We start from the raw sequence: 26,959 nt of genomic DNA on the forward strand, positions 1-26,959 counted from the left end.
TTTGAAACAACAAATAAGTGTTGATGAATTTTTTTCTTAATTTTCCTATTAATTTTATTATCAATACATAAAATGTATATTAAACTTTCAAATTGCATGGCTGTTTCAAAAGCAGTAATTTATTTATATCTTAATTTATTGTCATAGTTAAACTTTCTATTTTATATATATTTTCAAAAAAATATTTTTTGGGGAAATTTTAAGTTAGCTTATATTCTGTGTGATGTGAATTTAATATCAGAAATAGTGCTTAAAAATAGATTTTTTTTTAAGTTAAATATTTTTTTCAGGTGATTTTTATGGCTTTTTTTTTAATTTTATGATTCTGTTTATCATGAAATGCATGTTATGTTTAGCAGAATTGTTTCTTAATTTCTTATAATTTTTTTTAAAATTTCAAGTTGATTTTTAATATTTAAAAAACAAAATTATTCTCATTGATGAATATAAACCTTTACATGTAATTTTCTTCAAATTTTTAGGCTATATTTGACTTATTTTAATGCTTTAGAAATAATATTAATTTTAATACTAAAGGGATATTTCAAACTGTTTTACATATTCCTCAATGTACATGCTTTATTGGAATTGCATGAAAGCATAGTTTATCAAAACTATTTGAACAAATTATTTTAAAAAAGTAGTTTTTTAATTTTTGTTAATTACACTGAAAAAAATATGATCAGAATCATCCCTTTTTCTATATTAATACCATTAAAATTGCATGTCTCTATGATTATATCAAAATATCACTTTGATTAGTTTTTTTTCCCCTTTATCTTTGCTGTTCGCTGTTGTAGCTCATAAAAAATGCAGCATATAACTAGTGGCATACTTTCTTAATCTTTTTGCAACTTTTTTTGTGCTATGTTGCAATGCTTCTGCAGTCACCATAGGGTGTAAGTATAAAATTTGATAGTAAGATTCTGGTAAAATTATATAGTTTTCAAAATTATAAAAGAGTTTCTAAGATTACATTCTTCTCAAAGAAAAAGTGAATGTTGTTCGTATTTCTACTATCATGCTATTCTCATAAAAATTGAGTTATTTCTTCTTTTATCATTATAAAAATTAAAAAAAAAAACTACATTATTTTTTGTGTTTTATGCTATTTCTTTACAAATTAAATACTATTTTTACCTGAATATTTGACTTTGCCATTACTATTTTTTTAATATGTGTTCCCTGTCAAATTATACATTTAATTTTGTTCCTTTATTTAAATTGTTTCAGATTAAAACACTAATCCAAGTAAGCAGTACCAACATAAAGAAACTCTAGTTTTTATAAGATTGATGTATGCTCTACAATCTTTGGATATTTATACATTAACAGTCCCTACTCCTGGACAAGTTGTTCAGCAGCGACCAATGACGTAAGTATTGTGTCAATTTGAATGCTTCTCTTATTTTAAATTAATTTTTCTCCCATAAAATTTAGACCATCAATAGGTCTGCTCATAGAATAACCTCATTCTTACTTATTATCTTGTCTTATTACTTATGTGCTTTTATTTATTTTAATTTTATTATTATTTTATTATTGTTATTATTACTATATTTTTTTGGTACTTTTTCATTTCACCGGCTCAAGTGAATATGATTATTTTTTTTATTTGTTTATTTATTTATTTGATTTTTTTTTTAAAGCTGTAAAATAAAAAGAAGAGAAAATTGTTTTAAAAAAACAGGGAAAGAAAAAGTATATATATATATATATATAGCATAATAAATAAAAACAAAAAAAAACACAAGGAATATTAGGAAAAACAATAAGTTTCATTTATTGTGCATAAGCTGCGAGTAAATAGAACTTATAAAATAAGTTCAAAATGTAGCGAAAACAAAAGAAAAATTACAGAAAAATGAAAAAAAGGGGGAAAAAAAAGAAAAATAATAATAAAAATAACAAAAAACTGGGGGGGAGAAAAGAAGAAAAAATTTTAAAAAAATCCGGAAAATAAAAGATTACTATTAATAATGTCTTTTCATCTGTACAGTTGTCACCCCAAAACACATATTGAGGGCACTGGCTTTATCGTAAGCAAAAGAATACGGCACTTGATTTTGGATTTTGAGGCAATCTCTCTGAGACTGTGTAAGCTCAGAATTAAGGGAAAGTTCTTTAATTTCAGTATTGTCTGTTCTTATGCTTATGCACCAACTGAAGATAAAACAGAGGAAGAAAAGGAAATATTCTATGAAAATTTAGACAAAATTTACTACAGTTGTCCAAAATATAATGTAAAAATTATTTTGGGAGATCTAAACGCTAAAGTAGGTAGAGAAAGGGAATTTAAGTTTGTAACTGGTGGATTTAGCTTGCATGATACAACCAATGATAATGGACACAAATTAATTTATTTTGCTGCTTCACATAATATGATTATGGGAAGTACATCCTTTCAGCATAAAAATATTCATAAAGCTACCTGGCATGCCCCATGTCGCACCTATGCAAATCATATTGATCACATACTAATTGTCGCAAGACATTACTCAGACTTGATGGACGGGAGAACTTATCATGGGGCTAATGTGGATTCAGATTATTTCTTGGTTATTGCCAAAGTTAGATCAATATTATCAAATGCAAAAAAGTTTAAGGGAGAGACTTTGAGAGAATATGACTGTGAACTTAAAAATGAAAGGATAAGACTTGAATATTGCGAAAAAGTAAAGGAACAGTTGAATTTAAAGAATTGTGGTAGTACTGTGGAAAATAAATGGAAATGTATAAAATATAGTATCTATAAGGCTCCCAATACTCTGATTGGTAAAGTAACTAAGAAACAGGTTAAGGATTGGTATGATATTGATTGTGCCATTGCTAATGATAAAAAGAATGTTGCTTATAAACATATGATACAAACACACACAAGAAATAGTGCAGAGGAGTACCATAGATGCAGAAAAGCGGTGAAGAAACTCTTTAGGCAGAAGAAAAGGGTCTTTGATGAACAATTGTTGAAAGATGTTGAACATCTGAAATCCATTAATGAATGCAGAGCATTCTATCGGAAAATTAACCGCAGTCAATTGGACTTTAAACAGACCTCTAGTCTATGCAAAAACAAATTTGGTGAAATTATTACTGATAAACAAGACATTTTAAAACGATGGCATGAACATTTTAAAGAACTTCTAAATGAAAATTATGAGGATGTTGAAATAATTGCTCCTGAATTCATAAATTACATAGAAGTTGAGGCTCCAACTATTGAGAAGATTAGAGCTGCAATTAAAAACTTAAAGAATAAGAAGGCTGCTGGACATGATCTTATTTCAGCAGAACTACTAAAAAATTGTGAACATACATTATTGATTAATTTATTTGAACTTATTACTGACATCTGGCACTCTGAGATTATGCCAACAGATTGGAATATCAGCATTTTGTGCCCAATTCACAAGAAATGAGATCCTATGACCTGTGCCAACTATCGTGGCATTAATCTTCTTTGTATAACTTATAAATTCTATCTAGAATCTTATATCTTAGGCTGTTACCATTTATTGACTCACAAATATGAAAATATCAATGTGGATTCCGTGCTGGAAAATCAACTAAAGATCAGATATTTTGTCTCCGTCAGATTTTGAAGAAATCAATGGAATTTAACATTGAAACACCTTTTATTGATTTCAAGGCTGCTTTTGATAGTATCAATAGAAACTATCTTTTTGAAACAATGAATACTTTTTAAATACCTTCAAAACTCATTAAATTGATGAGACTTACATTGAAAGATACAAAGTGTAAGATTAAGTTTCTGGGGTCTCTGTCAGAAAATCTTGACACGTTTACAAGGAGATTCGCTCTCCTGTCTTCTTTTTAATGTTGCGCTTGAGAGAGTAGTTCGTGATTCAAACATCAACACCAGTGGTTACATTTTTACTAGATCAGTACAACTACTTGCATATGCTGATGATGTCGATATAATTGCTCGTTCCCTTCCTGCCCTGAAATAAGATATGGGTTTATGTATAGTTTTCTTAAAGCATTACTTTTTGTAATGATGGATTTAACTGGTGAAGTTTCAAGTGGTGCTGTTGATCTTGCTAAGTAAAATAGACAAATTTATTTTTGAGACATAACAATATAAGTTTTATTTATGAGTTTAAAATAATTTTATAATGTATATTTCAAAGTTATTTAGTTAATCAAGTAATGTATGATGTATTAGTTTCCTTATTAATACTTTGTTTAGATTTATCCTGATCCTCCAATCAATATTGTTTTTGTGTATATTTACCACTATAGTTTAATATTAGTATAGTTTATACCATTGTTACATTACTTTTTAACTTAAGCATGAATTATCATAATGTTATTTTTACTTTGACTTCTGTGCAGCATACTCACATCAAGCTTACATGTTTTTAAATTGTACTTTCAACCTAGTTTTTCAAATTTTTCATTCTAAAACAATGATTACAAGAAAAACCAAATATTTCTCCTTTTTATATGTATTAATTGCCTTGAGTTAAATAAACTTGAAAACAAAAGAAATTGTGAATATTTTTTTAATATAATGCTTTTACTTTCTTAAGTTAAAAATAAACTGTTTAATGTGTCAAGTATCAATCCGAGGCTTTTCAAAATGTAAGACTTTGCATTAGCTAAAAAAAAATGACAACTGCTTTAATCAGTGGATATCATGACACAACAATATTTCCTATTTTTTATTGTAATTGATAGGTTGAAAAAGTTAGCCAATATGTCAAAAATACTACATGTTATATGCTTTTTTATTAGTTCTCATGAAAATCCTTTTTTTTTCCTTACTTATTTACAAACAATTTAAAAAGAAACGAAATGATTTTACTTCATTAATTTTTTCTACATTTTTATTTGTTTAGAAATAATTTATAAATGATGCTCACTACTTACTGTTAACATTTTCCTGGTGATGATGCAGACATGGTTGCAGCTCAAAACAAAGCTATAATTGAAGTTGTTCAGGAACTTGTATGACAGCCGACTCAACCAAATACATGAGTTAAAGATCAGAGTAAGTATTTTTAATGTATTTTTCAATAACTTTAATAACAAACAGATTTATTTCTTTAGTTTTAATTATGTAAAAAATTAAATATTATGAACAAATATATAAATTAACGTGAATGATTTCCTTATAAATTTATATGGTATAATACTATTTATAAAAAAAGAATAATTTTTTATCACTCAAAGAATAAATTGAAAAAATTCGAGACTTCAAAGAAATTTGTCATCAGGGTTGTTAGGAGACAGACAACCCTGACTACAGAAACTTAATTTTTTAACTTAACCAAGCTTAAGTGAGTACAGAAAATTACAACTTAAATTTTGGGGACCATAATTGTTTTTCCCTAAAATGTTCATAAGAACGGAAATTTTTAGCATTAAAAACATAAGTCAGGGTGCATAACGTTTTTAAAAAGTGCTTAAAGGTGCTTTTTTTTCGATTTTCGTTTTTTAAAAGTCATTAAAGGTGCTTTTTTCTTTGGGTGTTTTTAAAAAGTGCTTAATTTTCCCTTTTTCAAAATGAGTTTTTTCCTTTACTATGTTAGTTTTCGCTTCAAATTATGCAAAAAAGACACAGTACACATTGTTCTATTCAACGTTTTCATGAACAATTCAACCCCAACCTATTTCGGCATATTGTCAGTCCGTAGCGTATGAAAACGCCATTAGTTTTGCATGATTGAAAATTTCATGATTTTTGACGATTGTCAAAAACAACGCCAAAAGTTTTTTTTTTTTTTTTAAACAAGATAAAACCGTCATTTGTCAAAAATTTTCCAACCCTGCCTAACTATGGTATTTTTTTAAAGTGCTTAAAAATATTTTTTGAGTGCTTGAAAAGTGCTTATTTTTTCTTGAATAATTTGGCTACGCACCCTGTAAATAAATTTAGCTTATCATAAAATTGTTTAGTTTATCTTTATACAGTGTTAAGCAAAATTCTTTGAAAATTGGAAGATAATAATTTAAAATTTCATGAAGCTTAAAAATATTACAGCAAAAATAGCAATGTGTTGCATTAAACTGCAATTGTGATTTCATAAGTTATTTATAAAAAATTTTTGAACTGAATTGTTCAAATTTCAAAAAGTAATGCTAAATGTTCATCCCTTTGCCTTCATTTTTAATAAAATTCTTCTTAAGGTTCATGGATGAAAATGCATGTTTATTCGTAAAGGATAAGATTTTGAAGTCATATATTATCTCTAATATACAATAATTTGGTAAGGATATAATTATTGTAAATATTATGTAGTAAATATATTTTTTATTTGTGGCAAGTTGTAAAAAGTTTTTTCAGACAGGAAAGAGCTGGCTTGTGAGTGGTAATTTCCCTTTACCTGGTTCAATTGATGAAAATCCTTTTATGTATGATTTTTGATTAGAAAATATAATCTTAGTATTTATTATGTTTGGAGGCTTTATCAAGAATACGGAAAATTCTAATTTCTGAACATAGAGAAGCTGTTTGATGCTGTTATTAATTGGTAACTTGTAGCTCAATTATTTCAAGTTTTTATTTTTGTCAAGTCTTAAAAAAAATATTTTCAGACTGGCATGTGAGTGGTAATTATCTCATACCTGATTTAATTACAGAACAATTACTATTGCCTCACAAGCTGTAGATAATTGCTGTAGTCATTGCTTTTCAATTTCCGTTGAATATCCAATTATAAGCGAATTTCATTGAAATCTGTATTCAAACTTGAAATGCAGGTGTTGTGGAACATATTCATAACTTTTAAACTTGTCTTATTTACTGAAAAAAATTGACTTTAATCTTGGAATTCGATACTACTAATTCTTAGCTTAGCTGGATGATCACGCAACTGATCAAACTCTGCATGTGGCAATTATTTTGAAGTTGATGTAAGTAAACAATTTAATTGTTTACTTACAATTAAACAATTTAATTGTTAGTTTATTTTTAACTGAAAACAAACTTAGTAAAAAAGTATACTTAAGCCTTACAATTCCAGTTGGGATAGGTGATGTTGCTTCGATAATAATTGTAGACGATATATGTTGAAAATAAAATAAATCATAAGTGATTTAAAACAGGAACAGGGTGACTGTATGAAACTTTTATTGCATAAAATAATAATGGAGAGCTCTTGTTGCCTAGTTTACATGTAACATTTTAGGAAAAAATAATATATTTTGAATAATAATATAAGAATAAGCCATGGGAGATAAACTCACTATGACCTGTCTGATTAAATGCCAGTTAAGAAGTGCATATTTAATTGTTGGTTTGGAATACAGAAAGAGATCCATTAAAAATGGACAAAGCCAAAATTCAAGCCAATTGTACTAATCTCACAATATTTAATGTTAACACATAGCTGCCAACTCTACTGGATTGTCCAGTAGACTACTGGATTTTGCCAGTTTCTCCTGGTCTACTGGTTTATTTGAAATTCTCCAGGTTTTTGTACAATTTAGAAAATTCCAAAAATTGAGTAAGTTTCCTTAAAAAATCCCTTTTGAAATTAATTTTTTGTGCAGATTATTGCTTGAATAATTAAAAAGTATTACTAATACATAATGAAGTGAACTTCATTTATAGAAATCAGTCGAAAACTTTTTTTGTTCTAAAATGTTCAGTTTATTTTTACTCACAGTAATCTTTTTAAATTACTTTTAAAAAATCTTTGAACTATGTTTGGTGAATTAAATGCCTATTAATGTTCAAAATTATGAGTAAACGCAATACATAACATTTCAAGTATGTTTAATGCCAATCATAACTATAGAATATTGCAGTTTTTCTACTTTGATGACTAAGAAAATCCCTAGAATTTCCTACTTCTGAAATATTTAGTACATTATGCAACAATTATCATGCAATTTATATTATTTCGTAAAATCTACTGGATTTTTTTCTCTCTATGTTGGCAGCTATGTTAACATTTAATTAAGCAGGCTGGAGATTTATTTCCAGGAAGTTCGTTGAAAATCAAAGTAAACCTATTAAATTGTTTTTTGTACACAGTTGGGACAGAATTGAATTATATTTGTTTTAGTTGCTTTACATTAAAAAGTTAACTATTGCATTTATGAAGAAAGAAAATCATAGAAATATGTACGTTTTTTTTTTTATAAAATCAATTGATTTGTTTAATTGTGAAATACATTCTCGTTTTTTATTTTATTTTTGGATACTACTGAAATAAAAAAAATAAAGTTTTACAATAGTTTGTGAAATTTTAACTGAGGACATTGAGAAGCTGTGTGAGATTATTGATAGATTGTAACTTGTAATCTTTATTTCAAATATATTCTTAGCATTTATTATCAGTGTAACATTGAAGGCCTCTAAACTGTTTTGTTTAAATTTCTATACATATTTACTTGAGTTAATTCAGTTTGAATATTTATAGGCTATGCATTTATGGAAAGTAATTGCAGAAGTTAGAAATACAAGCATCACGAATATTATTTAGCCTTATAAAGAACTGCTCCATTGCAAAGACACAACCTACGACAAAACTACTACGAAAGCACAGCCTGTGCTATCTCCAATAGGATTGTTAGACGGGAATACTTTCCTCATCACTTTAGAACCTCGTCTTTTCTCATGTGGTATGTAAAAGAGACCTTTTAAAAGTTCTATTAATATTGCTTAATTATGTAAAACATATTAATATTGCTTAATATTATTTACAAACAATATTATAACTAAAGAACTCAATATTACTAACTCAAATGGTTAAAAAAAATTGCAAATTTATTACTGTAAAAATAAGACAAGAACTCAATTTGTCAGTTAAATATCAAATGAAAAGTAAATAAATTTAGATTAGAAAACATCAAAAAAATAAATTATTCTAAATTGTTCTTTGCAGTTCATTAATACTTATTTCTCAAAACATAATCCTTGTCTCTGAATTAAAGGGATAATAACGATCTGTCATAAGAATAATTTGAGAAGATTGATATTTCATTCAAAACCCATCAGTGATCCTGTTAAATTTTTGGAAGCTATGGAAGCCCTTTTACCCTCTCTTAAGCGAATTATTAACATTTCTCCATAATTTTATCTTTTAGTGCATAGCTTATTATTTTACTTCAATTAGTATACATTTTGGGGATAGTAGTTAACCACAATATCAACCTTCACCTATGAAAAGTTACCCCTACATAGAATCGAGTTAACATGTCTTGTATACTAGTGAATTGGAATTACAGTGAAACCTGTTTATCTCAAATCTCACGGGAAAGGCGAAAAATTTGAGATTGAGAGGTTTCAAGTTATACAGGTACTTACAGTATACTAATTAGGAAATTCTATTAAAAGTGCTTTAATTGTTTTTAGTAGAAAAATATACACATTTCTTTAAATTAATTATACCATATATATCTATTTAAATAAAAAAAAATTTACATATATTTAACACTGAAAATAAATTTTCCATGATTTTTGACGTATAACCTTATTTGTTTTGATTATTCTTTTGAGGTTAGAAAGAGCGCAAATCCATCAAAGCCAACATTTTCCTGGGATTCAAGAATAGTTTATAAGAATTCTACAGCTTTTTCTACTTCTTTTGCATTCACTTTTGATTCATCAATATGATCTTCAGCTTCTTCCTCTTCATCTGATATTCCTGATCATTATCTATGATTTCAGCATCTGTCAATGTTCCGCATGTTGCCAGGCAGTTGTCCACTTGTAAACATCTTCAAAATTAATGTCAACATTAAAACTAGATTTTTTTGCATTCCATTCTGGTAAATCTGGCACTGCAGTTTCATCATCTTACGTTGTGAGCCTGGGCCTTCCTCAGAAGCTTTTCCCATTCTGCCCTTCTCCCAGCAATTGATTTCCAGTTCTTTACTTTAAGGATGGCAAAATCCTCATCCACACAGTCTTTCCATCTCTTTTTGGGCCTTCCTCTTGACCTTTTATTGGAGGTGGTTGCATTAAAGACTCTTAATGCTGTTCACTCTGGGCTCATTCTCACTACATGCCCGGCCCATCGCATTCTACTTAGTTTAATAAATTTAATGATATCATCGCTATTAGAGATCTTATATATTTTAAAATTATATCTTTTTCTCCAGTTGTTGTTATCGAGGATAGCACCAAAGATGGTTCGTAGGACCTTACTTTCGAAGCTTGCTAATATTTTCTCTTCCCTTTTTGTTAAAGTCCATGTCTCTAAAGCATAAGTCAAAACTGACTTGATTAATACCTTATAAAGTAAAATCTTCGTCTTTCTTTTTATTAAGTGGGATTTCAATAATGATCTTAAACCATAGAAGCAGCGATTGGCTGTGATTATTCTTTTTCTGATTAATCAAAATATAAATTTACAAAACATTTATTTGTTTCATATAATTTTTAAATTTAAAAATGAGAAGCTTTATGGCATTTATCTAATTTATGTTTTACAATACTATTTATTTAATACTATTACATAAGAACTCCAACCTTAACGGAATCAAATTAATACATATGGTGCATAGCGTTTTTTAAAAGTACTTTCAGGTGCTTATTTTCATTTTTTAAAAGACCTTAAAGGTCCTTTTTTCAGTGGGTGTTTTTTTAAAAGTGCTTAATTTTCCCTTTTCGAAAATGAGGTTTTTTTCTTTACCATGTCGATTTTCGACTTGTATTATGCAAAAGCGTGTTTTTTACATTGGTGTATTCAACGTTTTACCAATTTATTCACCCACAATCTATTTCGGCGTACCATCTGTTTATAGCGTTCGAAAGCGCCAAACATTTTGCATGTTTGATAATATACTTGCGAGACTGCATGTGCTTTTGCTGAGCTGGGTTCGGTGAGATTGAGACTCTCATCTACAACTCTGCTGCATTTTGCAAAATATTATCAATTTCAGGCTTCATTTTCCACCCTCTAATTTTGAACCGAAAAATCTCTCGATCATTTTATAATGGCTAATTTAATCAAGAAAAGAGTTCTTTGTCATAAACTAGTTATTTTATCATAATCATGTAAAGTTTCTAAAAATTATTTTGTATTTTGTTAATGTATATAGTGCTCAAAAATATTTCTAAGCGCATAAAAAGTACTTGAAAGATACTTATTTTTTGTTGAAAGATTTGACTATGCTCCGTGATCAAATACTGATTGTATATTAGGGTGCACTGAGTTTTTATTTTCAAAACACTAAAGTGTTTTGTTTTTTTTTTTTAAAAAAAAGAGTCTCAAGTGAAAAGAAAAACACTGATACATAGCTGCCAACTCTACTGGAGGTTTGCCAGTTTCTCCTGGTCTACTGGTTTAATAAAAATTCTCCTAGTTTCTGTACATTTTAAAAAATTCCCTAAAATTGTGTAAGTTTCTTAAAAAAATCTCCATTGAAATAGATTAATGCTTGTTTAATTATTTAAACAAGTACATAATGCATAATGAAATAGGCTTCATTTAGAGATATCAATTTAAAACTTTTTTTGTTCTAAAATCGTTCAGTTAATTTTTATTCAGGACTCCATTTGAAATTAATGAAAAAACTCTTTTAGCTATCTTTGAATTAAATGCCTTTTAGTATTCAAAATTATGAAGGAATATAATACTAAACTAATAATTTTAAGTATATTTAATGTCAATCATAACTGGAAAATATTAAATTTTTTCTATTTTTATTACTATAAAAATCCCTAAAATTCCTTATGTGTAAAATATTTAGTACATTATGCAACAGTTATTATGAAATTTATATTATTTCGTAAAATCTGCTGGATTTTTTTCCTATCTATGTTGGCAGCTATGCTGATGGGTAAAAAACTAATATTTGATGATTTGTTCAAATCACTTATGTCACCAAAAGTAAGTGTATAATGAGAGTATAAAGTAAGTATAATGAGAAATATACGAATTTCTTGCTATTTTATTTTTTAAAACTTACTGCCATGAAATAATCATTAAAAAAAAAACAAGTTTGTTAAAGCTTTGAGTCTCTTGTCTGGGAGTAAAATAGATATCTACAAATTTTAATTTTATGTATATTTTTTTTTCTTCTTACATAAAACTCCTTTTTGGAAATCAAGTGTTTTAAAAAATAAAGCTTTTTTTTTGTTGCTATTTAACATTTTGTACTCAGCATTTATTTTAACATTTTTTGCTTAATAAAGTAATGAAAGTTTCAAGATTTAAAATAAATATTGTGATTCTTCAGTTTTCTATTACATATTGCAATGTTTAACTTCATTGAATTATTTCAGGATATGAAATGATCCGTATGTGAGCATCTTTAGAAGGTTTTCTTTATTTCTATGAACTGAACATTAAAATGCTTGTGTTTTAATAAAACAGGTGGGAAATATTTGCTTCTTAAAATGAATAATAATAAATATGAATTGTGTATCTTCAGAATTCGGAATTTTTTGGCTGGTAAAATTTGACATTAAAAACTGTGGTTGGTTAGATTTAAAATCATAAAAACCATCTCAAAATTCTTTTGTTCCATAGTTAAACTTTGTAAAAGTTAAGTATTACATAATTATTGAGTAGCAATAAACTGCTGCTCAAAATTAACTGTATTATTTAAATTACAGTGAACTCTTGCTACTACGATATCCCATACAGCAATAATTCCCTTATTACGATAATATTTCGTTATTCTGACAAACTTGCATGCGAATGAATGTCATGCTCCTCTCATTACTACGATATTCTCTGAAGCAATAAACCCCTGTAAAACTATTTTTTTTTCCAAATTTCAACCTTATTTTCTCTATTTATTATCGGTTTTCAGATAATGTAAAAAATCTTATTTTATCATCTTTTGCTAATTTTTTTCCATCTTTTCTGATAAGAGTTTTGGGTATTCATACTTAAAATTATTTGATAATGAAAATTATTATGCTATTTGTAATTGTGAATTCAATATATGATTTTTGTAGTAACTATGTTTAATATGTGATTAGTTTATTTAATGGTATTGATAAATTGGTTATGTTCTTTTAAGTAATATAAAATACAATTTTACATAAAATATTGCAAACATAACTTAAATTCTTTTATATAAAATATATTAAAAATATCACTTATTTTAATTTTTTAAGAAATTCATAATTTTTTTTTCTTCACTTATTTGAGAATGACATTAAAAAGCTCTAAAATTAATATTATTATTTAAACTAGATTGCTATTTTAAACTGTTTAGATATTTGATAATTCTTTTTGAAAAGGGGTTTATTCTACTTGAGTTGAAAATTTAAGAAATTTGAAATTTAAATTTAATTGGTAAAAGTTGGAATTGTATTGTTTAAAATTAGTTTATATTGATTAAACTGATATTTATTTAACCAATTTTTTAATTCTCAGGCTTTAAAAAATTTCGCAACAAAAGATGTTAGGACGTTTTAGATGTCTTTAGTCAACAGCAAAACTGTCCCTTATTGATTTTTTTTTAAATGATTGAAATTTTTAATTATTTTCCTCTCAAGTAAAATGTGCAACAAACATCTTTTATTTTAACATTTATTACTCAGTTTGAACATTCAGGTTGCTCAGTTTATTAATGTTAAGATTTATTTTTTGAAACCTGTTAACATTTGTTGGTAAACCTTATTTATGACTAAAGTTTTGAATTTTTTAATTGTTTTCATAAATAAAAAATTTCCAAGTGATGTATGAATGATGATTTTTGATGTATGTCGCATTTTTTTTATGATGTTCGTATAATGTTTGTTTTTAATAAATGTTAATCGTCATTATGTTTGCTTTTGTTGAACTTGGTTCATTAGGTATCTTATCTATACCTAATTGTCAGGCAAAATTTAGGTTTGTGGCATCAAAATAAAAAAGGCCCACTCTCTTTTTGTTATCTTTTTTTCTTTGCCGAGCGCGAAATAACTTTGATAGACGATATAGTAGCCCACTTTCAGAGTAGGGGAGGATTTTAACATGGTTACCATGTCTCAGCTTCGTTAAATCTGCCTGGAATAGAGAATTTAAATATTAACTTTTAAAATCTGTTTCCGTATCCTGTAATATTGTTTGGAAGCTATTGAGTTTATTCGTTTAGTGTGAAAATTCTAAACTATATTCTTTTATTCAAACTTTGTTTTCATACTTGTGTATCATTTTATTGAATTGTCAATTATGAAATAAACAATGTATTCATACGCTATTGTAAAAGAGCCCAGATGCAAAACCTTCACACTGCTGCCTGCAGCAAGGTTTTTTCTCTAACAAAACATATCAACAGTTGTTTAAATAAATATACTGTTAAAATTTTAAAGAATATTCAGAATAGGAAAAAACTTCTGTACAACTGCTTTTCGAGATGGTAGTTAAGATTTGCACCTAGACTAGACATTTGGGACTTTATAGATGAACTGTAATAGAAATTGTTATTTTCCAGATCATATGTTGTAACAGTTTTTTGAAGTAAATATTTAAACCATGTCTTGTACAAATACATTGTTTTATTAAATGGCAAACAACTCTTGTAAATATCTTGAATAAACTTGTAATTTTGAAATTATTTTTAGTGTTGTTGCTTAATATTACTTCTATATACAGTGGAAAGTCGCGTATCCGGAATCGGCGGGACTTTCCAAAGTCCGTATATTTGATTTTTCCGTATAATTGACTTCCAAGGTAAACAAAGCTTAAAATGATCTGAATCTGAGAAGCAGAAAATAAATAAACACTATTTTTCGGGCAATAATGTTTTAGTATTAGAATGATATCTAATCAATCATAAACAAAATATTAGAAAAAAAATAATTTAGTTGCTATTCTAAAAATAAATATTGACAACGAAAAAAATTCCCAGTTATGAAAATATTAATTGCTCTCTCCACCATTTTGAACTAGAACGATTCAAGCAAGAAGGGGAAAATCCCGTCATTCAATAAGGTGGGTAGGTGGAGAAGAAAAATTCATTTCCTCCTTACTTGTCATTCAAGTTGAGGGCGGGGTAGTGACAAATTCTTATTTTCTCTCCCATCATTGGCTATCAATCAAGCATAAAGGCGTGGCATGCTAATTGGGTTCTCTTTATTTTTTCTTGTGTGACTAAAGGGGATTCCCCCTCCAGTTTAACATTCAAAAAGGTTCCAGGAAATGCCTCTTTTACTAGCCAGCTGCATAGAAAGAAGGGGGAGGGAGGGGACTTAGTTGTGCTCTTTTGAAAACAACCCCCCAGGAAACAAAACCATTCCAGAGGAGGAGCGTCATGGTCTTAGTAGATCTTCTGTTGATTTATGGGTTCAATGCATAGATCTCTAGAAGCTGAGAAGGGGAAAAACCTGTCAAAAGACTTCGTTTTTTTTTTTTTTTTAAAGGAGAGGGAAAGATGAAGAAATGTTTGTTTATTTTGATTGTTAAAAAGTGTCCGGGAAATCGACCCTTCCGGAAAAGGGACGTCCGGATATGGGACGTTACACTGTAGTACATTTCAATTTTTAAAGGCCGCTCAAATATTTTACCAGCGAGTTTTCGTAAATTTGGCACTAACCCCCCTCTTGTTAGCAAAATAAGAATTGCACTTCCATCGCTTATGTAGGAAAGTCTAAAACTTTTTTTATTTTTCACTAACTTGAAAATAAAATACTTTTGTGAAAAATCAGCTTCAAATTAAAATAAGCGATGCAAGTTAGCAAAACAAGTGTTCCATTTTATAAAGTTTCCTGTTTCTTTAGGAATCTTGAGTTTACTTTCAGTGGTAAAGTCTTGACCTCGGGAAAAGGAAATTTAGTCCAATTCTTTATTTCGTAACTTTAAATTTGAAATAAAGTTTACTAAGTGCAATTTTTTTCAATTGAGAAGTTTTGAAAATGTGGTTTTAATGTTATCGGTAAGCATTTCTCAAACTCCTCACCCTTGTGGGCAAAATAATCTCAAATCCCCTTATAAATTCGAATAGTAAATAAAATTGATCAATTAAACTACTAAATGCAGCCTTCCAGAAAGTCTAAAACTCATTTTGCATTAAATGTTCATGTTTTCAAGCACGTAGTGATAGAATTCGTTTTGCACATCGTGCTTTTTTTTGGATTTTTTGCTAATAAATTCTGCCTTTAATCTATAGCGGATACTTACTTAAATGCATATGAATATTATACGCTATCCAAACTACAGAAATAGTGGCAAATGTCAAAATAAGTTAGTAAATTTGAAAAATATATCTCTACTGGTATTTTCAAAGTATATCCTGATAAACATATGTGCATCAAATGCGAGAATATCGCCTACAATGATATTGAATATGAAAAAGTCACTATCATTATTTGTAACTATAATTATCGATTGTTAGAAAAATTAAATGTCAAGGATAACATCTTAAATATTATGTGATAATTTTTGAATACGATATTGTGAGTCTTTAGAAATATTGCTTGTTGCAATAAAAATATCGACCCATGTAAAAATATGAATTAAATTTCACAAAAGTATATCAGGTTTTTTGAGAATACTTGGTGATAATCATATCCAATCGGTAATAGGAATTGATGTCCTTATTGGTTGATTAATCTGAAAAGCTGTCACCAACATGCTGTTTGTAAAACTTATATAAGAACCCTAAAATTTATGACATTAGTTTATCATAGTTCTTATTTAAAATTTTTGGCATATTAGTGTAATAAAAGTTATAATTGAAGAAAAGATTAGAAATTGAAACAACTGCTAAAACTAAGTAACGAAAGTCACGGAGACTTTTATGGGATTTCAAAACAGAGTATCATCATGGCCTCTCGGGGACATTTCAGAACGGTCATACCTGTGACTGCTGTGATATTTTCCCCAGAAAGCATGCAACCTTGTGTTCTTTTTAGTGACACGAAAACGTTTGTTCTAAAAACCTTTTTTCAATGAAGCAAAAATATTGCTGTTTCAAACCTTTCATCCTAAAAGGCTTAAAAATTATTTTTAAAAAAAAAGTATTGTCGTTTAAGTAAAATGGTCACTTAGATCCATAATGACGTTTTAGCTAACGTCACACTAGCGATAGGATCAAATGGCATTGTCCATTAAAATTTCATGACAAGGTGGATTTTAGCTGAGTATACAAGACTTTGCGAAAAGAAACTTTGTAATTAGGGTAAACCAACCAGTGAAGGAACATTTCATATATATTGATTAAAAATAAGAATTTGAAAGTTTTTCTTTAGATTGATTGGTAACAATAGCTTACTGCCAAACAATAGGAAGTCATCTAGCAATGTTTTGGATTATCTGGTCAAATAGACTTCTCTGGAAAAATTTTTGAATTTGTTATTATCTCTGCAACACCTTGTTTCTTTGAAAAAAATATAAGGTGAGTGTTTGTATTTATATGTTTGAAGTGGAATTAATTGCATGTAATAGTTTTATTTTTCGCACTGTGAAAAAGAAAATTCAAAATATAGTTATTGAACTTGCGTTTTATTTTTTTTAAGCATCATAGCATGATAAAGTACTTAGATAAGGGAGTGTTTATTCACTGGATCACCAAACGGATGAAACACCAGTGAAGGAACAAGTGTTCCTTTACTGGTTTTTTTTCTTCTAAGTTAATGAAAATAAAAGATAAACTTTAATTTTCTTGTACCTTTAGGGATGTTCCGTATCAAAAGTATGTTGAAAATACGAAAAATAACTTCTAACCAGTGAGCGAACAGGCATGTTCCTTTACTGGGCATAGATTTCCCAGTGAATGAACAGTATGTGTTAATATGTTGACACTTTAATTTTCAATTCATGATTACAAAAAAAAGTTAACATTTTCCAAGTATTTATATGTTATAATTTCAAGAATAGGCTTGTTTTTAAATATTTGTATGGCTTATAAATTCATAAAGAGCATTAAAAAATAACCAAAATTAAGTGTTCCTTTACTGGGTGTTCATTCACTGGTAAGAGCTGTTCCTTCACTGGGTCTTCTTACTACTTGCTATATGAACCTCCAAAACTTTAAAACAATATTATGTAAGTTCTCTACAATTTTTTTTTACATAATTTGCAATCAGTAACAAATATGATGACACTGTCATTTAACTAAAATGACGAGTTTTGAAATTAATATGATTTTTTAAAAGGCAAGCGAAGCTTAAGTGTTCCTTTACTGGTTAGTTAACCCTACCTAGATTTAAGATTATTTTTATCTTGAGACTAGCTTTGATAAAGGATGTTTTTACGCTTGAAAACCCTAAGTACACACATTGATTTAATTTCATCCTAAAACCTCGATTAGAGTTTTTATATCGAAGGATGTTTTGGGTTAGGGTAATGTGCGTAGAATAGATCTCGTTTTAAGGTTAGAAAGTTTACATGTAAACCACATAACAAACCTTTTGAGGTTTATATTAAAAGGTTTTTGCTGAGTTAAAAGGAACCTTATTTTGCTAACTGGGAAGTAACAAAAGTCACAATCATGGAGACTTATATGCGATTTCACGAGACAGAGTATCATCAGTCACCTTATGGCCTCTGAGAGACATTTCAGAACGGTCATACCTGTGACTGCTGTGATCTTTATGACGTCACTGTGACAATCTGGGTGAAGAAGAAGGGTTATGCGTAAGTATTCTGAGCAGTATCTTGCTTCTAAAAAAGAGGTGCAGAGTCTTCAACTCTTAGATGTGATTACTCTTCACTGTATCCAAGGTCGGATTTACGTATAAGCTAAACAAGCTGTAGCTTGGGGTCCCGAGATGACAAGGGCCCCCAGATCCAACTCCCCCCCCCCTTTTTTTTAAAGTTTTATTCGGAGCTGGGGCCCTCAGAAGCCCAAAATGCACTTTTTTTCTTTTTTACATTGTCGGACATAATAAATATAAATAAATGACTGAATAAAACAAAAAACTTCGTTGTCATTAGTAGGGAACATATCATCATTCAAGCAATTAGAGTATTAACAAAATATTTATAAATAAACAATTTTTTAGTTTAAAAGGTAAAAAAGTTTTTTTTTGCCCCATCATTCGATCATCAGACTATTTAATATCTGTTTTTAAGGATCAGAATTCCCTTTTATTTTACTTTAAAATTGTACAAATGATATATTTAATGCTGTCATGTGATATGCAGCAGTTTTAAATAGCACTTTAAAATATCTAAAAAAGTACAGAAATTGTCAGTTCAAAAAAAAAAAAAATTAACTAATACTTTTGAATAAGAATTTAAACAACTACACACGTTTGTTTTGCTATCTCATTCTATATAGCATTATTTAGAGTAGACAGTTGCGTGTGGGTGTGATGATGACGTAATAAAAGAGGCATACAAAAAAAGCAAATTTCATTTCAGTTAAAATCCTCAATATCATATTTTTAAATTCCTCGAAAATGTAGTAAAAGAGGTATACAAATTAACTGTCGCAAACAAATTAATATTAAGTAAGAACAAAACAAAAATGTTATCGAAATATGCTGAATCACTGATGAGACCGGGATAAAAGACATCGAAACCTATTTGATTGTAATAGTATAAATAGAAGTTGTTTCTAAAATTCTGAAATCTATCAGGCTTTAATTTTTTTTACTATCACAAACTTTATCAGTAATTAAAAATAATAAACTCTTTAGATTTCAATATTGGTTCTGTTTTTTCGTTTATTAAATATTAAACATTAACAAATATTTGTCTTTTAAAACATTTCATTCTACAATAAGATAATTATTATACAATTGTAATTATCTAAAACTAATTGATATAAAGCTTTAGTGTGTTCCATTGATATGTTGAATGCTCGTTTTGGCTGGATGCCCGGGACAGTCGCCCTTTCACATCCTAGCCACTATACACCATCAAGAGCAGAGCTGATACTTCAAACACGCATGACATTTATTCTCTCTGATATTTAATAGACCCTTTAATAAACCCTTATAAGCCAAAAATTTACATAAATAATGAAAAAAAAATTTCTTGCACTAAAATTTAACAAATGTACTTCAAATAATTAAAAGGAAAGCAAAAATAATGAAAAAATATTTTCAATATAAACATTAATTAAATAATATCTGCTTACGAAATGTTCTTTTTATTTTAACAAACAGTATTAATGTAACGACCCTCGCCTGCTCCAGGGACTGCTGGATTGGGTTCAGAATTACAAGGCTACGGAGTTGAATATAAGTAGTCGTAAACTCGAATTTGGGTCCGCTGTGCAATGACTCTTATAAAATAAACTAATAAATTTGGCCTGGTTAGTAGGGCGTTGGACTCGTGTTCGTGAGAATGGGAGTTTGAATCCAACCGGCAGAAGAATACCCATGTATAAAATGGTGACTGGTGCATGTTAAAACTGTCGGGGTCACAAAGTCCTCCAAATTCTCATAACAAATTAATACCTCTGGGTACAAATCTAGCAGTTCCCCTGTCTTCTGGATTCGGTTCAAAATACAAGGCCACGGAGTTGAATATTAGTAGTCGTAAACTCGCAATCGGGTCGGTTGTGCAATGACTGTTATAAAATATACTAATAAATTTGGCCTGGTTAATAGGGCGTTGGACTCGTGTTGGTAAGAGTGGGAGTTTGAATCCATCCGGCAGAAGAATACCCATGTATAAAATGGTGACTGGTGCATGTTAAAACTGTCGGGGTCACAAAGTCCTCCAAATTCTCATAACAAATTAAAACCTCTGGGTACAAATCTAGCAGTACACCCTGTCTTCTGGATTCGGTTCAAAATTACAAGGCCACGGAGTTGAATATTAGTAGTCGTTAACTCGCAATCGGGTCGGTTGTGCAATGACTGTTATAAAATATACTAATAAATTTGGCCTGGTTAATAGGGCGTTGGACTCGTGTTAGTAAGAGTGGGAGTTTGAATCCATCCGGCAGAAGAATACCCATGTATAAAATGGTGACTGGTGCATGTTAAAACTGTCGGGGTCACAAAGTCCTCCAAATTCTCATAACAAATTAATACCTCCGGGTACAAATCTAGCAGTTCCCCTGTCTTCTGGATTCGGTTCAAAATTACAAGCCACGGAGTTGAATATTAGTAGTCGTTAACTCGCAATCGGGTCGGTTGTGCAATGACTGTTATAAAATATACTAATAAATTTGACCTGGTTAATAGGGCGTTGGACTCGTGCTGGTGAGAGTAGGAGTTTGAATCCAACCGGCAGAAGAATACCCATGTATAAAATGGTGACCGGTGCATGTTAAAACTGTCGGGGTCACAAAGTCCTCCAAATTCTCATAACAAATAAATACCTCTGGGTACAAATCTAGCAGCTCCCTTGTCTTCTGGATTCGGTTCAAAATTACAAGGCCACGGAGTTGAATATTAGTAGTCGATAACTCGCAATCGGGTCGGTTGTGCAATGACTGTTATAAAATATACTAATAAATTTGGCCTGGTTAATAGGGTGTTGGACTCGTGCTGGTGAGAGTAGGAGTTTGAATCCAACCGGCAGAAGAATACCCATGTATAAAATGGTGAATGGGGCATGTTAAAACTGTCGGGGTCACAAAGTCCTCCAAATTCTCATAACAAATAAATACCTCTGGGTACAAATCTAGCAGTTCCCTTGTCTTCTGGATTCGGTTCAAAATTACAAGGCCACGGAGTTGAATATTAGGAGTCGTTAACTCGCAATCGGGTCGGTTGTGCAATGACTGTTATAAAATATACTAATAAATTTGACCTGGTTAATAGGGCGTTGGACTCGTGCTGGTGAGAGTAGGAGTTTGAATCCAACCGGCAGAAGAATACCCATGTCTAAAATGGTGACCGGTGCATGTTAATACTGTCGGGGTCACAAAGTCCTCCAAATTCTCATAACAAATAAATACCTCTGGGTACAAATCTAGCAGCTCCCTTTGCTTCTGGATTCGGTTCAAAATTACAAGGCCACGGAGTTGAATATTAGGAGTCGTTAACTCGCAATTGGGTCGGTTGTGCAATGACTGTTATAAAATATACTAATAAATTTGACCAGGTTAATAGGGCGTTGGACTCGTGCTGGTGAGAATGGGAGTTTGAATCCAACCGGCAGAAGAATACCCATGTATAAAATGGTGACTGAGGCATGCTAAAACTGTCGGGGTCACAAAGTCCTCCAAATTCTCATAACAAATAAATACCTCTGGGTACAAATCTAGCAGTTCCCTTGTCTTCTGGATTCGGTTCAAAATTACAAGGCCACGGAGTAGAATATTAGTAGTCGTTAACTCGCAATCGGGTCGGTTGGGCAATGACTGTTATAAAATATACTAATAAATTTTGCCTGGTTAATAGGGAGTTGGACTCGTGCTGGTGAGAGTAGGAGTTTGAATCCAACCGGCAGAAGAATACCCATGTATAAAATGGTGACTGGGGCATGCTAAAACTGTCGGGGTCACAAAGTCCTCCAAATTCTCATAACACATAAATACCTCTGGGTACAAATCTAGCAGTTCCCTTGTCTTCTGGATTCGGTTCAAAATTACAAGGCCACGGAGTTGAATATTAGTAGTCGTTAACTCGCAATCGGGTAGGTTGTGCAATGACTGTTATAAAATATACTAATAAATTTGGCCTGGTTAATAGGGCGTTGGACTCGTGCTGGTGAGAGTGGGAGTTTGAATCCAGCCGGCAGAAGTTTACCCATGTATAAAATGGTGACCGGTGCATAATAAAACTGTCGGGGTCACAAAGTCCTCCAAATTCTCATAACAAATAAATACCTCTGGGTACAAATCTAGCAGTTCCTTTGTCTTCTGGATTCGGTTCAAAATTACAAGCCACGGAGTTGAATATTAGTAGTCGTTAACTCGCAATCGGGTCGGTTGTGCAATGACTGTTATAAAATATACTAATAAATTTGACCTGGTTAATAGGGCGTTGGACTCGTGCTGGAGAGAGTAGGAGTTTGAATCCAACCGGCAGAAGAATACCCATGTATAAAATGGTGACCGGTGCATGTTAAAACTGTCGGGGTCACAAAGTCCTCCAAATTCTCATAACAAATAAATACCTCTGGGTACAAATCTAGCAGCTCCCTTGTCTTCTGGATTCGGTTCAAAATTACAAGGCCACGGAGTTGAATATTAGTAGTCGTTAACTCGCAATTGCGTCGGTTGTGCAATGACTGTTATAAAATATACTAATAAATTTGACCAGGTTAATAGGGCGTTGGACTCGTGCTGGTGAGAGTGGGAGTTTGAATCCAACCGGCAGAAGAATACCCATGTATAAAATGGTAACTGGGGCATGTTAAAACTGTAGGGGTCACAAAGTCCTCCAAATTCTCATAACAAATAAATACCTCTGGGTACAAATCTAGCAGTTCCCTTGTCTTCTGGATTCGGTTCAAAATTACAAGGCCACGGAGTTGAATATTAGTAGTCGTTAACTCGCAATCGGGTCGGTTGTGCAATGACTGTTATAAAATATACTAATAAATTTGGAATGGTTAATAGGGCGTTGGACTCGTGCTGGTGAGAGTGGGAATTTGAATCCAACCGGCAGAAGTTTACCCATGTATAAAATGGTGACCGGTGCATGTTAAAACTGTCGGGGTCACAAAGTCCTCCAAATTCTCATAACAAATAAATACCTCTGGGTACAAATCTAGCAGTTCCCTTGTCTTCTGGATTCGGTTCAAAATTACAAGGCCACGGAGTTGAATATTAGTAGTCGTTAACTCGCAATCGGGTCGGTTGTGCAATGACTGTTATAAAATATACTAATAAATTTGACCTGGTTAATAGGGCGTTGGACTCGTGCTGGTGAGAGTAGGAGTTTGAATCCAACCGGCAGAAGAATACCCATGTATAAAATGGTGACCGGTGCATGTTAAAACTGTCGGGGTCACAAAGTCCTCCAAATTCTCATAACAAATAAATACCTCTGGGTACAAATCTAGCAGCTCCCTTGTCTTCTGGATTCGGTTCAAAATTACAAGGCCACGGAGTTGAATATTAGTAGTCGTTAACTCGCAATCGGGTCGGTTGTGCAATGACTGTTATAAAATATACTAATAAATTTGGCCTGGTTAATAGGGAGTTGGACTCGTGCTGGTGAGAGTAGGAGTTTGAATCCAACCGGCAGAAGAATACCCATGTATAAAATGGTGACTGGGGCATGCTAAAACTGTCGGGGTCACAAAGTCCTCCAAATTCTCATAACAAATAAATACCTCTGGGTACAAATCTAGCAGTTCCCTTGTCTTCTGGATTCGGTTCAAAATTACAAGGCCACGGAGTTGAATATTAGTAGTCGTTAACTCGCAATCGGGTCGGTTGTGCAATGACTGTTATAAAATATACTAATAAATTTGGAATGGTTAATAGGGCGTTGGACTCGTGCTGGTGAGAGTGGGAATTTGAATCCAACCGGCAGAAGTTTACCCATGTATAAAATGGTGACCGGTGCATGTTAAAACTGTCGGGGTCACAAAGTCCTCCAAATTCTCATAACAAATAAATACCTCTGGGTACAAATCTAGCAGTTCCCTTGTCTTCTGGATTCGGTTCAAAATTACAAGGCCACGGAGTTGAATATTAGTAGTCGTTAACTCGCAATCGGGTCGGTTGTGCAATGACTGTTATAAAATATACTAATAAATTTGACCTGGTTAATAGGGCGTTGGACTCGTGCTGGTGAGAGTAGGAGTTTGAATCCAACCGGCAGAAGAATACCCATGTATAAAATGGTGACCGGTGCATGTTAAAACTGTCGGGGTCACAAAGTCCTCCAAATTCTCATAACAAATAAATACCTCTGGGTACAAATCTAGCAGCTCCCTTGTCTTCTGGATTCGGTTCAAAATTACAAGGCCACGGAGTTGAATATTAGTAGTCGTTAACTCGCAATCGGGTCGGTTGTGCAATGACTGTTATAAAATATACTAATAAATTTGGCCTGGTTAATAGGGAGTTGGACTCGTGCTGGTGAGAGTAGGAGTTTGAATCCAACCGGCAGAAGAATACCCATGTATAAAATGGTGACTGGGGCATGCTAAAACTGTCGGGGTCACAAAGTCCTCCAAATTCTCATAACAAATAAATACCTCTGGGTACAAATCTAGCAGTTCCCTTGTCTTCTGGATTCGGCTCAAAATTACAAGGCCACGGAGTTGAATATTAGTAGTCGTTAACTCGCAATCGGGTCGGTTGTGCAATGACTGTTATAAAATATACTAATAAATTTGGCCTGGTTAATAGGGCGTTGGACTCGTGCTGGTGAGAGTGGGAGTTTGAATCCAACCGGCAGAAGAATACCCATGTATAAAATGGTGACTGGGGCATGCTAAAACTGTCGGGGTCACAAAGTCCTCCAAATTCTCATAACAAATAAATACCTCTGGGTACAAATCTAGCAGTTCCCTTGTCTTCTGGATTCGGCTCAAAATTACAAGGCCACGGAGTTGAATATTAGTAGTCGTTAACTCGCAATCGGGTCGGTTGTGCAATGACTGTTATAAAATATACTAATAAATTTGGCCTGGTTAATAGGGCGTTGGACTCGTGCTGGTGAGAGTGGGAGTTTGAATCCAACCGGCAGAAGAATACCCATGTATAAAATGGTGACTGGGGCATGCTAAAACTGTCGGGGTCACAAAGTCCTCCAAATTCTCATAACAAATAAATACCTCTGGGTACAAATCTAGCAGTTCCCTTGTCTTCTGGATTCGGCTCAAAATTACAAGGCCACGGAGTTGAATATTAGTAGTCGTTAACTCGCAATCGGGTCGGTTGTGCAATGACTGTTATAAAATATACTAATAAATTTGGCCTGGTTAATAGGGCGTTGGACTCGTGCTGGTGAGAGTGGGAGTTTGAATCCAACCGTCAGAAGAATACCCATGTATAAAATGGTGACTGGGACATGTTAAAACTGTCGGAATCACAAAGTCCTCCAAATTCTCATAACACATAAATACCTCTGGGTACAAATCTAGCAGTTCCCTTGTCTTCTGGATTCGGTTCAAAATTACAAGGCCACGGAGTTGAATATTAGTAGTCGTTAACTCGCAATCGGGTAGGTAGTGCAATGACTGTTATAAAATATACTAATAAATTTGGCCTGGTTAATAGGGCGTTGGACTCGTGCTGGTGAGAGTGGGAGTTTGAATCCAGCCGGCAGAAGTTTACCCATGTATAAAATGGTGACCGGTGCATAATAAAACTGTCGGGGTCACAAAGTCCTCCAAATTCTCATAACAAATAAATACCTCTGGGTACAAATCTAGCAGTTCCTTTGTCTTCTGGATTCGGTTCAAAATTACAAGCCACGGAGTTGAATATTAGTAGTCGTTAACTCGCAATCGGGTCGGTTGTGCAATGACTGTTATAAAATATACTAATAAATTTGACCTGGTTAATAGGGCGTTGGACTCGTGCTGGAGAGAGTAGGAGTTTGAATCCAACCGGCAGAAGAATACCCATGTATAAAATGGTGACCGGTGCATGTTAAAACTGTCGGGGTCACAAAGTCCTCCAAATTCTCATAACAAATAAATACCTCTGGGTACAAATCTAGCAGCTCCCTTGTCTTCTGGATTCGGTTCAAAATTACAAGGCCACGGAGTTGAATATTAGTAGTCGTTAACTCGCAATTGCGTCGGTTGTGCAATGACTGTTATAAAATATACTAATAAATTTGACCAGGTTAATAGGGCGTTGGACTCGTGCTGGTGAGAGTGGGAGTTTGAATCCAACCGGCAGAAGAATACCCATGTATAAAATGGTAACTGGGGCATGTTAAAACTGTAGGGGTCACAAAGTCCTCCAAATTCTCATAACAAATAAATACCTCTGGGTACAAATCTAGCAGTTCCCTTGTCTTCTGGATTCGGTTCAAAATTACAAGGCCACGGAGTTGAATATTAGTAGTCGTTAACTCGCAATCGGGTCGGTTGTGCAATGACTGTTATAAAATATACTAATAAATTTGGAATGGTTAATAGGGCGTTGGACTCGTGCTGGTGAGAGTGGGAATTTGAATCCAACCGGCAGAAGTTTACCCATGTATAAAATGGTGACCGGTGCATGTTAAAACTGTCGGGGTCACAAAGTCCTCCAAATTCTCATAACAAATAAATACCTC

At 31.7% G+C, this 26,959-nt stretch overlaps 1 protein-coding gene across 1 annotated transcript; it reads left to right on the plus strand.

Annotated features, from left to right (window-relative positions):
• Positions 1 to 1,295: 1,295 nt before the first annotated feature.
• On the plus strand, positions 1,296 to 3,419 carry LOC147801984 (uncharacterized). Its single transcript, XM_087154543.1, has 2 exons — positions 1,296 to 1,375; positions 2,135 to 3,419. The coding sequence occupies exons 1-2, from the start codon at positions 1,296 to 1,298 to the stop codon at positions 3,417 to 3,419; spliced, it is 1,365 nt and encodes a 454-aa protein (XP_087010669.1).
• The last annotated feature ends 23,540 nt before the right edge of the window (positions 3,420 to 26,959 follow it).

The sequence above is a fragment of the Parasteatoda tepidariorum genome, chromosome 11 (genome assembly GCF_982258835.1).
Source record: "Parasteatoda tepidariorum strain Cologne lab strain chromosome 11, Ptep-v5.0, whole genome shotgun sequence".
Taxonomy (NCBI): Eukaryota; Metazoa; Arthropoda; class Arachnida; order Araneae; family Theridiidae; genus Parasteatoda; species Parasteatoda tepidariorum.